Source organism: Gymnogyps californianus, chromosome 5 (assembly GCF_018139145.2).
Source record: "Gymnogyps californianus isolate 813 chromosome 5, ASM1813914v2, whole genome shotgun sequence".
NCBI lineage: Eukaryota > Metazoa > Chordata > Aves > Accipitriformes > Cathartidae > Gymnogyps > Gymnogyps californianus.
In genome coordinates, this window is record NC_059475.1 from 46,683,242 (window position 1) to 46,697,137 (window position 13,896).

General features: G+C 48.0%; 1 protein-coding gene across 1 annotated transcript; it reads right to left on the reverse strand.

Moving 5' to 3' along the window:
* Positions 1 to 556: 556 nt before the first annotated feature.
* On the reverse strand, positions 557 to 8,750 carry LOC127016544 (uncharacterized). The gene is made up of 13 exons (XM_050897100.1): positions 8,638 to 8,750; positions 8,030 to 8,206; positions 7,640 to 7,745; positions 6,997 to 7,119; positions 6,234 to 6,453; positions 5,201 to 5,224; positions 4,202 to 4,396; positions 3,524 to 3,711; positions 2,560 to 2,759; positions 2,139 to 2,230; positions 1,764 to 1,818; positions 968 to 1,065; positions 557 to 828 (listed from the first exon to the last, which is right to left on the reverse strand). Exons 1-13 carry the CDS (start codon positions 8,748 to 8,750, stop codon positions 614 to 616), a joined length of 1,806 nt encoding a protein of 601 aa, XP_050753057.1. The 3' UTR covers positions 557 to 613.
* Between the last annotated feature and the right edge of the window lie 5,146 nt (positions 8,751 to 13,896).

Genomic DNA, 13,896 nt, shown 5'->3' on the forward strand with positions numbered 1-13,896 from the left:
CACAACCAGCTCACTCCCATACACTGAAAATGATGGTGTTCTCTTCCCATCCTCAGACACTGCTCTAGGTGTTTTCCTAGTCCTCAGCTGCAGACTATTGCCCAAGGGAATCCCACCCCAGATTCCCTCCAAACCAGAATCATGCCTGTACTTTCACTGTGAGGACCTTTCAAATGGCAGGAATAAATCCCATTCCACTCATGCCAAATGAAACCCAACACCTGAGTCACCTTCAGAGCTGAAAGCACCCTGGGAATTGCAGCCCAGAAACCTGTAGGGCAAGAAGGGAAACCCAGAAGCCTGTGACTGTTCCTGTGCAGGCTCAGCTCAGATCCCACTGACTGTTTTGGCACCCAAGCCCAGGTACCAAGCCAGGGATATGGGAGGGAATTTCTGCCAGTCTGATGCTGTATTATCGGCTACCCTAAGACAGCAATACCCACGGCCTTCGGAAAGACTTTACAAACCCGTGATCTCTTGTGCCAAGGTAGCATTCACCTACATATAGATACTTGGACTGCCATATTGCTTGGACTCATTTATTGCCATCCATGTCTGTATTCAGGCTGGTGAAGAGCCCTTGCTGTTCCAGGCTCATTCTGAGTATTGTGCATTATCCTAGGTCCAGCTGGATCTTGACTGTGCTGTTGTAGAAGGTCCCAGCACAGTTGGAGCCCCCAAAGACCAACACCGTGTGCAGGTTATGCTCCTCTTTGTTCTCCTTGTCCACATCCATCAGGTGGGCAGGAGTCAGGTCAAGCAATGTGTGGCCAGCTCGGGCCACAGAGCAAAGGTCGTGGTGGATCACCGTGCTCCATGAAAGAGTATCTGAAGTAGAAAGGAGCTATCAATACTGACAAGCCCATTCCTAGTGCAAGGGATGAAACAAATGGACCAGACTAGGTGTTCAGAAACACCTGCAGCCCCATAGTCACCTTCAGCTATGGAAAGAGGGAGGATCACTCACCTAGGTCAAAGACAAAGGCATCCTGCAGGGCTCCCTTGGCATTGCAGCCTCCACTGATCAGAACCTTCTGGTCCGACACAGCCAGAGCTGCATGAAAACTGTGACCAGAGCAAAATCAAAAGGTGACTGCAGCAAAACCCGCTGGGGTTGCCTCAGTCAGCAATGGGCAGGGGTGGGCAGACTTCAGGAGGCTGGGGGCTTAAGCTGCAGAATCAAATTTAACTTCTGCTTCTCTTCTACCCTAACTTGCTGAATAACCCCGAAAGAGCTGTTTGTTTGCCTCTGCGGGTCAGGCCATAATCAGACCTGAAAAGCACCGCGTTATCTCAGAAGGAGCTATCAAAACTCTTATGTTTTGCTCTATGGAGTGAGATAGCAGGCTAGCTGGGCTTTGGGCTGATTTAGGTCATTGTTCTAGTGGGCAATAGTGTCCCTTTAGGAACAGCATAGTCCTGGTACAAGAGTTTCTTCCTCTCTGTGTGTCTGTTGTACTCCAGGTACTGTGGAGACCAAACAGCAGGCAATACAGTTCACTAGCACATGGCAGAAAACTTCCCCTAGCCTGAAAGGCAGATTTCCAGGGAGACTAAGGGGTCTGTACCCCCACACACCCTACAGGCACCAACTACGACAGCACAGGAATTTCTAGTCCCACAGCAGAGGGGCTATCCACTGTATTTTGACTAATGGGACAGAGATACGCAACTGGGTCTGATCACAAGCACCACTTAAACCTGGCTTCAAAGAGAAAGGACAGAGGAAGAAGATAGCTCTTGGGTCTGCAATAGGGTCTTACCAACGCGCGGAAGGCTGTCCTGCGAGGAGGGGCACTGGTGTGTACTCCATGAAACCTGACAGCCAGGGGAAAGGCAGGTGAAACGTCCAAAAAGCTCAGCCTCATAACTAGACAAAAACTTCCATACTCTGCCACATCAGCAACCTGCATTCTCTGTTACCCAGCTTCTTCCAAAAAAGCAGTCTCTTGTTTTTCCCCATTCCCTCCCCTCTTAGCCCAGAAAGCGCTTTTTAACCCTGGAGTTTTCCATCTCCATTGCCTAGTCAGGAGTTTTTATAATGTTAATGCTACCTTCCCATCAAGTATGCCCCATTCCCCAGTCTCTGCCTCAGAATGGACCTTCCCAAGGCATCCACCTGGCACAGACTTTCTTACCCAGATCCAGGATGTGCATGTCACTGAGGTAGAGAGAAGTCCTCCGACCACCAAAAATGAGCAGCTTGTTCTTCAGTAGAGTAGCTGAATGCCTGGGCAGAGAAGAAACAAGTGAACAAAGCATCATCAGCAAGTTCCCAAAACTGACGTTTCAGCCTTGGCTTGGCCTCTGCTATTGGGCTGCCATAGCTTCAGTCTTCACTTGCCTCTACCCACAGCCACTGCAGCCCAAGGACAGAATCCCATCAGGATTCATGACAGGAGGTACTGGGAATCACATTGCTCAAATTATAGCCCTATCTTAAGGAGCAAACGGTGGAGAACAATCACCTAATATTTAGGAAATTACACTGGGGTGGGAGGGAAGCTGAGCAGTGGTTTCCTGCTCTATTTTGGAGGGCTGGAATAAGACCACTCTCACCCAAGCCTAGGCAGAGGCTTCTCCCCTTCTGAGATGGGCTGGTACCAAATTTCATGCTCTGGATTGAAGACATAGAGCACATTGCTGCAGGGTCCAACTGCCAGTGATGCCTTTTTGGGAAAAGTCCCTCCAAAAACAAAGAGCTCCTTGCGGTAGATAGTTGCACTGTGGTAGGTGAGCACTGGTGTCCTCCCTTTAGCCTGGAAAAAGTTCAACGTACGTTTTTTACGACAAGTGCATTATTTGCTGCATGACCCGTAGGAAAGGGGCCCACATCATGCAGTGAGTTTGACAAGTCTCAATTTTCACTTTATTGGCTCCCCAGCCAGATCTTTGCCACACAGGCAGACAGTACATCCTTTGCGTACTCTGCACCACCAGAACGCTCTGATGAGAAGGAAGTCAACCTCCTAGCCCAGCTTCCTCAGAAGACGACAGAGAACAGAAAGATTGCATCCAGGCTTATTCTGTAAAAGCCACCTTGTGACTTAGCCAGGAAAGAGACAGATAGTCCCTCGCTTACAGAGTCCTCTGCAAGGACATGACAGGCAACTAAAGAGCTCGGAGATCTGCTGTGCTCAGAGCAGTCCCTGATTGGAGAAGACCAGCTCTTCACCTCAGCACCCAGTGCAGCTCTCAACAGCACATATAAAATGAGAGGCCGTTTCCCTCTGCCACTTGTACAGTACCTCCCACCCACGACCTTCCTCAGACACAGCACTGCAGCAACCATTTTTTCACGTTGCTTCATTCATTGTAGGCACAGCCCCTGGTTTCTGCCAAGCTTGTGGCCTTTCAACATAGCCTTCTTATATCTGTCAATCCCAACTAAGCAGCTCAGACAACCTGCAGCAACAGTGGACCAAGACTACTGGAGTAAGGATACGGGCACATTGATTGCCACGTTCAGGCAGGACCTGCCACCCCTCCTGTGCTTTTGTCTTGGAAGAGCTGCAGTACTTACAGCCACGAGGAGCCATTTCCAGGTGACTGTGTCCAGAACGTAGATGCTGCTGTAGTCTTTGTCCTCCCTTATGCCCCCAAAGATGTAGATGCGCTTGGTGTCTGGGTCATAGGTAGCTGTGTGACCATGCAAGCACGATGGCATGGCGTTTTGTAGCTGGAAACCCACTGGAAGCCAGAAATCACTGTCTGTGGAAGCAACACCAGACAGATGGTGTGGGAGTTCAGAGATGCTCTCGATTTCTCCAGATTTAAAGAATATGTCATAAAATCTTTACTCAAGACTTTGCTCCCTTCATCTCCTCCTCTCCTTTGATTCAGGGCTAGAGCAGACTCACACAGAAATGTTTCTGTGTAAGGAATGAAGGGGAACACTAACTAGGTGGGGAATAGTAAGGTGGAAGAGAGGATTGGTGAGGTGCAGAAAGCTGCAAGGCACTGGAATTGTATCTCACACTTCTCCACCAGTCATCACACACAGACTGCAAACCGCACTGTTGCTTTTACCCCTTAAAACTCACCGAACTCTTTCCAGAACTTATACCTTAGATCCTGGAGGGCTCTCACATACAACCCCACAGCCCCTCATGGCACCCTACGCTGTCAGCTCTGCCTGGTGACCATGCTAGGAGATGTGACACCTTTGCTGTCCCCTCCCTACACACAGACCCCTGAGTACCCCCTTCCATCTGCATGAGTTGTCCTCGAGTCCCACTGCCCCCATTGCCTTTGATAGCCCTAAAGTCCCCACCAATTTCCAGCTTCCAGAGTGCATCCTTGCAGGACTGCTGATTGACACCTTCTCCACCGATCAGAACAGCTGTCCCCAGGTCACTGAGGCACATGGCATGGCACCACCGTGGGCTGGGACTGCCTGGGGAGGGGAGAGCACAGGGCTGTGAGCAAAGTCAGACGAGACACCTCCAGCTCCCTTCCCTGCTGGGGAGAACAAGGCAGCTGAAAGCTCAGAGGGGAGAAACGGGAAGGCAAGGCCTCAGGTCCCTTCCCTCTGGGGTGGCAAGAGACATAGCTCCCTGAGGAAGATTTTCTGTTGGCTTTGGGGAATAATTGCTGTACTAGGAGAGACATCGCTAGCAGAGGGAGGCAGCAGAGTCTGGCTGGATGTAGGATGCATACAGGCTGCCACTTCAGACAGGCTTGGATGCCCCCCATTGATTACCCATCCCCAGAAGGGATACCCCAGTTGTGCTATCCCCCTGTGTTACTCCTTGTGAGGGAGGGCTACCCAGGGACAGCTTGTTAGTGCCTAAGATACAGCAACCAGAAGCCTGGAGCTGCTTCCAGAGATATTCTTTGTACTGCTCTGTTCCTCCTCCTTTCCCCTCCCAGGCCCCTGCGGTTGGCTGAGCAAGCTAAAAAATACTTTTTAATCAAAGTCTATTCCACATCTTACCCTTTGCCTCAAAGGGCTATGCACCCAGAGGTATGCCTGAGATTCAGAGGGGCTACAGAAGTGTATTGGAGAGCCTGACAGTACTGGAAGCACCTATACTGAGGGCAATTGCATGGAGAGGAACAGTATATACACACAACCTACTTGTTATTCTTGATCACTGGGGAGATAAAGGATGAAGCATGAGAGGCCTGTGACATTAAAGGGAATGGCATCACCGAATGGCTGAAAAGACAAACCAGGGTCTAGGAACCAGATCCTCACCTTGCAACTCCTCCACCGCCAGATCTGCAGAGGAAACACAGAGATGGCCCCATAAAGAAAGCAGCCAGCAGACATACCCTGGAAAGCGCTCAGCTCCACGGTTTAAGAGCCCTTTGGCCTTCCTTCCTCCAACCCCCAGCACAAAGCTACTTCACTGCAACAAACAAGGTGCAAGACCAAGAATCCTGAAGAAAGTCTCATCAGAAGAAATGCAGAAGACAGGTAAGAGTAGGGCACACTTCCTTTGACTGCCATCATGCTGTCACCATTGCATTTTACCCCTCTGATGGAAGCTCATTTCCCCCCTTCTCACACTGCCTACAGCGGAAGCGACTTTATGATGGAGCTATATTTGCCTTTGTGAGAAGCAAGCCAAGTCCCAAGAAGTCACTTCACATGGGGACCACTGAGTTATTGTCAAACATTTACACACTAACTTGGTCACACCCTGAAGCTGACTTGGAATTCACACTCCAGAAGCTAAAGGGTTTGTTTCCAAACCCCTTGGCAGCTACCTTCTCACTACGGAAAAGTCAGCACAATTTTACTAATTATACATATATTCTTTTTCATATTCTCTATACTTTAATAATAACCAATGTCTTCTACGGACCAAGTGGTATGCTGTTAGTAGGGGAACAAACAGACTAATGGAGAGCTTACAGAACGTCACAGTAGGTAACTTTCCTGTGCCTCAATTTACTCTTTTGTAAAACAAGGCTAACAATACTTGCCTTCATTTATAAAGCACTTTTCCTCATATGAAGAGATAGGCATATTAGGTTATGGTATAGAGTGTTGGCACTAAAAATATCCCATGTTCTATTTCTGGCCTTTTCCCAACAGTCAAAAATTCATCAAGCAGTTTATCCAGGACTAAGGAGCAGTTCTTGGTATTTTGCAAGCCAAGACAGACAAGACCATCGTGCTTTGGAGGTATACACAGAAATGGACTGGGAAGTTGTTGCCCAGCAGCATTGACAGATTGTTCAGACAAGACCTGTAAAATAAACCTGGAAGCTGCCAGAGTTACCTTCTTCATCAAGATCTCTCTCAGACGCTGTGGGTTCAAATAAAACTTTCCTGGGCTTCTTGGGGTGGACAGGACTCCTCCTCCAGGCCTCACTGTGTTCCACCTTGCCAGATGGTAGCTTCAGGGCACAGGGTACTGCCAGGGTCCTCAGTGGTGAGCGGACATCCTTCCTCCCAGGCATGGATGCTCTAGCAGTCACCTCTGAGCTCTGACTCTTAACCTGTGACAAGAGGCCCAGTCAAATCAGCCCTGAAGAAAAAGACCTGAGTGAGTAGTAGACAACTGAGTTGTCTACTACTGGGCCAGAGATTAGTTTCACGTGGTGATTGTTTTCAGGGTCATCTTCCCGTTGAGTCTTAAGGGCCAGCATGCCAACAGTATCAGCTGCCAAATATATGCTGAGCAATGAAGCTCCCTGCTGCGATATGCCCAGTGGTCTGCTTTCACACTGCTGGCTGCGATGAGCACAGCTAGCACAAAGCAACTGGAAAGGCAGAAAGGCCATCTGTGCTAGGAGTAACCACGCTGATCGATCATCCCACCAAGGGCTGTTAAATTCAACCCTTCCAAAGGCATTTCAATGGAGAGTACCACTTTCTTTAGCACAAGTGAATCTTCGGCTCCAAAACTTGCTTGGACAGGTCTCCACTAAGAGAGTGGCAGCAAGTGTTTCTGCTAGACATCAACTGAGCAGCTACGAGTGAGGGAGAAGATACTAAGCAAAGGGTGAAATAACGAGAGGAAGGCTCCAGGATACACATACCCCAGTAGGATCCTCCAGGTCCTGGCCAAGGGGCATATCATCTGCTGGGAGCACTGGTGACTGGGTGGTCTCCGGGACAAGGAAGGGGTGGGCGGGCGTACTGCTGGAGACACCTCGGAGCAGCTGCGGCAGAAACAGTGACAGTGAGAATAAAAGGACACGCCAAGTGTGCTGGCCTCCATCCACAAAGGGTGAGCAAAAAGGTTTCTTGTAAGGGACAGATTCCCTGCAAGGGAATAGCCCAGCTTTCATCTCCAGCACCAACAGAATAAACAAAGAAAAGCAAAGCCAGGCACTGGGAGATGCTAAATCCGAGGGCTTCAGCACAAGGTAAAACAACTGTGTAAGTACCACAGACCCAGGAGAGAGTGGAACTGGAGGTGAACCGCTCTCTGCTGCCCATCTCCTGTGACACACGAGGTGTTTTGGCAATGCTGCGTTTAGGGAATAGGCCTGGAGCATCACAGAGCGTTTAGGCTCAGCACAGATGTGCATTAACAGATCCACGTGAGGCAGCTCTGCCTTGGAGTAGCAAAGAGAAGGAAAAGGAGAGGACAGGAGAGGAAGTTCTGTAGCTCAGAAGTGACAACATTCAGGACCCAGGGCAGGAAGAGGAGGATGTCGGTGATGTCGGTTCTTTTACCTGTCCATTGACAGTCAGGACAAGCTTCACAGAGTTGCCTTTGTCCATTTCTTTCAACGAGGCCATGAAAATATCTGTCCTCCAGTCACCTTCCCACACCAGAGACCTGCACAGGGGACCATGGGTTTTCAGCCCACAAGTTTGACACTGACCAGGGAAAAATTCCTGCTCCCACACTAGCTGGTAACACCCCAAAGCCAAAAAAGATCCAGCCCTGAAAGCAGCCAAAAGGAAGCTGAAGGCATCACTAGAGAGAAACACCATGGTGGAGGACCGGCAGGCCTGAGCAGCTTTGGGATGACACCAGCAGAATTGGGCAGCACCACAGAGCAGAAAGTTTTTCCAGGACACCCCTCCTGACACCCTGGCAGCGCCAGCTCCCGCCGCGACCTGCGGGCGGGCTGCAGCGTGCCGACCCGCTGCGGCGCGACACCCGGGGACACCAGCACGTCCGCCGCGATGCTTGTGTCTGGAGAGTAACAGCTCCAGTCTCCCAGCCCGAACACCACCAGTTGCTTTGGCAACGGCAGGGGCAGCCAAGCCTGGAAACCCATCTTGCTGGACTGGCTGTGAGGGGAGGGAAGAAAAACAACAGAAAACAGATAATCAGCAAGGAGTAAAATGGAAGGTCCAAAAAAATATACGAAAAGGCTTGAAAACACGTTTATGCCAGGGGAGGGCGAAAGGAGAGGGTTTGTGTCATTTAAAGAGGAGACTGCGCAGGGATACAATGAAGAAAGTAAGCAGTAGCCGGGGACGGGAGCGCACCCATGAGCTGGGGGAGCGCAGCCATGCAGGCAGGGGCAGCTCCAGAGAGGAAAGGCAAGGCAAGGCAGGGCGAGGCGTGCAGGTCGCCCCCGGCCCGCGGGGGAGCCCACCCCTGGACAGGGACAGGGACAGGGACGGGGACGGGGACGGGGCCGGCCTCACCGCCCCCTCGCAGCCCCCGGGGCAGCCCCTGTCGCAGCGGGGCTGCCCCTGGTAGGGCCGGTCCGCACCTGCCGAGCCGCCGCGGCGGCTCCCGCAGTGCCCAGAGCACGTAGAAGGCGAGGCCGCTCTCCTGGGCGTTACCCCCCGGCCTCGGCCGGGCCCGGCGGCAGGCGGGCAGCATGGCGGCGGACGAGTGCCTGGGCCGCGGGGCGCCGCCATTAAGGCGCCGAGGCGCAGCTGCGGGCGGCCGCCGGCCATCCGCCGCCGCCGGCCTCCCAGCGGAGGCACCGGGCGGGGCCCGCCCTGGCCGCACCGCCTCGGTCGGCGTTAGGAGCGCCCGAGAGCGCAGTGCCGCCCGAGAGCGGCAGCGCCGGGGCAGCCCTGGCAGCAGGGCGGGGGTCGGGAGAGCACGGGCAGCAGCTCCGGCCGTCCTAAGCCAAGCCCACCCTCGCCGCCGTAGCAAATTACACTCATTGCTAGACCCCAAGCCACACATCCCTTTCCGGGGAGGGATAGCTTGTTTGCCGATTCCTAAATGATGGTATCTGTACACATTTCTTGTAGCTCTCATAAAAAGGAGCAGGTGTGAAACTTGCTGCTTTTATTCCACAGTCGGGGCTACTACTAAGAGAAGGCAGGATGGTGGCAGATCCTCCTTAAACAATAATTAAATCTGTATGTATTACTACAGAGACTCCACTGTGTATCCAATAGCACCTGTATAACAATGAATAGCTCTGCTAAGCTTAGTAATCAAACACCACTAAAAGCAATGACAGGGCTCCAGCAGCCACAGAATGATATTCTCCATGTGCAGCTGGAACATGGAAGTCACTTCCCAGGCAGAGCCAACAAAGCCTGCTGAGAGATCTTCACTGAGCAGCTCGTGATCAGAGCATTTCTGCTGCAGCCCAACCACAAAAGTTACAGAAAGGGTGGGAAAGAACTGATGTTGTGAAATTTCACATCACTTCCCTGCATCCCAACCAAGTTGCTTAGTTTTCTTCTTGGCCATATGCCCGAGCCAAGCACAAGGACAGGGATTCATAGTGAGTGCATGGTAATCAAATAGCTGTAGCACTGTTTCTCTTCAGTGGTCTTAAAACAAGATGAAACATCTCTAACTTGGCAGCATGATCTATCCCTTTGATCAACTTGCTTTAATGATTGCTCCTGCCTATCAATTATTTTATAAAAGTGCTCCAAGGAAACACAGGACTAGAACAGAGACAACTGAACTTCTGCAGCCCTTGTCCTACTCAGCTTCATAACGAGACAAGTGAGGAAGGATGGCTCAGGCTGCAGGTATCATTCCTCATTTTGACCAGCAGGTGCTTCCTTCAGGGCATGTAAATATAGTCTTCATAGTAAGATAAAGTTGATGGGCAAGCAGCTATGAAGGGCAAACACTTTTATCTAGACAATTTAATCACTACTTAGTAACTGAAGAGATATTTTTAATCCTTCAGATTGAAAGCTGAAATAATGGAATAGCTAGCTATAGGGGATCTCTGCAAATGGAGATGAAAAGTACCAATACGAAGCACTGGAGGGTAAAGCATTCAAACTGTACCCATGTCCATGATATGAGCTTGGCTACTTGCTTGTTCCTCTCCAATTCAGGCAATTCAGTATAATCTCAAGCATTGCAGAGAATCTGAAGAATTAAAAAAATATCCCAGCAAGTCATTTTAACAGATAGAAAATTTCCTGGCTGGAACAGTCATCACCAGCTGACAACACAGCATTTTCCTGTCCATTTGCAACCAGAATGTCCAGTACACTGCAAAGTACATTTTGAGTATTTGCCTCCTCTTTGCTCATAAAACTAAGTTTAATTGTATTCTTGTTTTGTTGGAAAGTCGTAGTTCAGTTTTTCATATCAAGACACTCACTTGCTTTAAACAGAAGACAAAGTTCTTGGTTGCATAGTGAAAAGTTTATTTAAAGGGAATAAGTTCCAATATACTATTACAAATCAGCCACAACACATCAAATATAAACAATACAAACCAAGCATAGAAGGAATGCAAGCACACTATAAATAGTCTTTGTACGTGCCCTTCAGCAAGAGGTTCAGTGCCACATTTTGTTGAAATATCCTCTCCTCCATTTAAAACTCTTATCTTGGGAGGACATGAAAAGCAAACGGTTGGCACCGAGAACTCAATTTTGAAATCACAGGACATAAAAAATACTCACATCACATAGATAAGGACTGACAGACAACCACCACAGTTCACAAGAATATAGGTCTGAAAAAAGTATGACCAACTACAAGATGTTCCCCATTGAAAGACCATGCTAGCAGCTTGAAGCAGCGAGTTGAGAGCAGACTGCTTCCCTCTGAGGAGGGCAGATAGTCACCAGGGCATCCTGGAGGTTGCAGGGAGACAATCTCCAGCTATTTGTAATTTCCAAACACAGCTCCTAAACTTCAAGGTCATTACTTGGCAAAGCCTCCTTAGCTCTGAGCTTAATGGTTGGCATCCAGCTTCTTGCCCAGATGGGGGGCAAGATGGGCTTAAACCAGATAGCCCTCATTGATTGATCACAAAATTCTTCCTCTCTCCCTGCCTAATAAACAGTACATTTCTTGTGATGAAGCTTCTGAGAAAGCAACATGTGAAATCCAGAATGGAATGCAGAAAAGCCAAGGGGAGTCAGACCCACCGTCCACCCCGCCTGATGTTGTGTCTTCAGCTGCAACAGCACCAGTGTTTCAGAATAAGTTGCCAGAGACTCTTTGGAGGCAAATGTGGAATAACCCCACAGAAAATTCTCCTCCTAGCAAGATGTATTTGAACTCTGCAATTTCATGTACCTTCTAAAACTTTATTTAGTTGGTGTTTACTGCAAATCAATTTATTTAGATAAATGACTTAGCACTTTGCTGCTAAACTCCTGGCTTCCTTCACAGTCTAATTAGCCAATGTACTTAACATGATCAGTTCCTAGTTTTTCATTCTACCAACGGAGATGTTCTGCTACATCTACATGACATTGTCACATCCAATATTTTCCCAGCTATGAGAAAAGGAGAAACAGTCTTTTCTCTCACACTTGTAGATCAAAAAAACTTTGTTGCTTTGGTCTCTTATCCAGCCTCAATACACATAAGCACACACCACTCACAACACTGGATTCAGACACTCTTTTTAGAGAAAATGATGAATGGCCACAAGGAATGCTCTTCTGCATCTATCTAGCATTCCTCTGGTCCTCAGGTTTAGCATCAGCATATCAAAAGGAGTAGTCCTCTGGTGTTCCTCGGTATCTGACAGCAGTGTGTGATTTTGAAAGGCAAAGATCTTATGGCACCAGGAAACTCAAACACCATTCTACTACTCATCTTACAGCAACAAGGTAGTCTAATGAACAGCTTAAATCTCCAGGAACAGCCTATAAGGGCTCTCCTCGCCTGACCTTAGGAGGTGCCTCCCCTCTACCCAAATGGGCAGAGAAATAAGGAGAAGAAATCCCTTGGATTAATGACATCCATGGCTCTTATTTCAGACATGCTCCTTGTTCCTAAGGCACCTTGTGATAAATCCTCTGTAGAGTGGCTTTAGTAGGGGTAGTAAGACAAGAAGGAAGGGTATAAGCAGTGGGGATAAAAGTGAACTCATTTAGGGATTCATTCTCTATCCTAATTCACCACAAGAATGAATAAGTCTTTCAGCAACTAGACATGTGACAAGGTTCACCTCTAACCCACCTCACCAGGTCCAGCACCACGATACCTGACCCACTGCAGGCCACAGATGAAGGTTACATGCACACACAGCTACAAGGAGACAAGTGCACAGGGTAGAGCCAAAAAGAAAGGCATGTGGCTGTCTTTTAGACTCGGTTGCATAGTAACTCGACTTTCTTCTTAGCACCTGAAGTCAGACAACTAAGCTCTTTCTCTTACGCATTTTCGTCTTACCTGTTCATGTAAACAGATCATTACCAATAATAATCTACGTAACTATTAAATGGGTCCCAAGCACTAATTGCAACTAGCCTGTCTGACACCAATAACCTTTCACAAGAATCCATATTACAGGCCTCCAAAGAGTTTGTGAGTAAATTAAATCAGTACAAGTAGTCCCTGATTTAAGCAATTTTAACTCTCTGTCCTCAGTAAAACACATACATTTTAAACTGCTGCTACATTACACTGAAAGGGGGGGAGGGAAGAGAAAACAATGGAGAGCTTATGACCTTCTTTGACATAAAAAAACTGCCCAACAGATTGTCACCATTATTATAAATAAACAATTATACAAGCTAATTTTTATACAAGTCCTGCACTACAGGTCTGTCATATCTCTGGCTGAACATGTAAATCTTATTTCTAGATCTAAATTATATTAAAAACAAAATGGAAAACAATTTTGTGCTTTCACAAAAGCAAACCCAAAATGCAAAAGAAGCTTCCTCCTTGATTTAGCTTTTTTAATTTCTAGACACAATTTACAGGGAGAAGAAACACATTTTAAAAACTTATCTGAAATTTTCCTTCTACAGAAACAAAGAAGGAATTTTCCTTTCTCGAGGATTGATTTCCCTCTCTGAAGTGCAACTGCCTTTTTAATTAATTTTTCTTTCTAGACTCAAGGTCTAGTTCCAACGGTCTCCGATTCAAATAACAAGGGTTTCCATCACTGCCTCAGCCAGATAGCAGGATTGGATACAAATGCAGGAGATACACCAAACTGAAAAAAAGGATGCATGAGAAATAAGATTACTTCTTTGAACCAACTATGGGTTCAATTTTGAATGCTGCATTGGGAATGGCTGCTGTTAATCACTAGCCACACAGCCAATCTATTGGATTTATCAGAAAATGAATAAAGACTATATACTGTTCCAAAGAGGAGTTGTCACTTGGATAATTAATGCTATCTGAATACCTGAGAAACAGCATATGTAATGTGGAAATTAAATAAACAAAAAGAGGAATTACCCTGTACAACTGTGAAGCTTCTGTTTCCTGCAGATGAAACATTCTGTGCCTAAAACTATCTTGTGTTCAAAAGACATACCAGATACTTCTGGGAAACTTAAGCAGTGAAGTAACACACACCGAATGCTTTCAGTTCCACTGCAGCAGGCCTATCTATGGGCACACTGCCTTTGCAGACGGGGCACATGCTGATTGGGATGACATACCCTATTCAATGCTGCTGTTGGGCTTAAGTCAATGAGACTAGGAGACGGGCACAGTTCCAAACAAGTGACCTGAGCCTTATTAAAGGTTGGTCCACACTTCAGAAAGCTAGAACTGAGCAATAGGATTACCATCTACAATGCAACTTATCTTAACTAAAACCACTAAC

Excerpts from the sequence above, each read along its gene's own strand:
- LOC127016544 (XM_050897100.1), bottom strand. The coding sequence starts at position 8,750 with ATGCTGCCCGCCTGCCGCCGGGCCCGGCCGAGGCCGGGGGGTAACGCC. Across the intron at positions 8,207-8,637 it reads CCGCCGCGGCGGCTCGGCAG|CCAGTCCAGCAAGATGGGTT; the intron begins GTGCGGACCGGC and ends CTCCCCTCACAG. Across the intron at positions 1,066-1,763 it reads GGACAGCCTTCCGCGCGTTG|TTTTCATGCAGCTCTGGCTG; the intron begins GTAAGACCCTAT and ends CTCTGGTCACAG.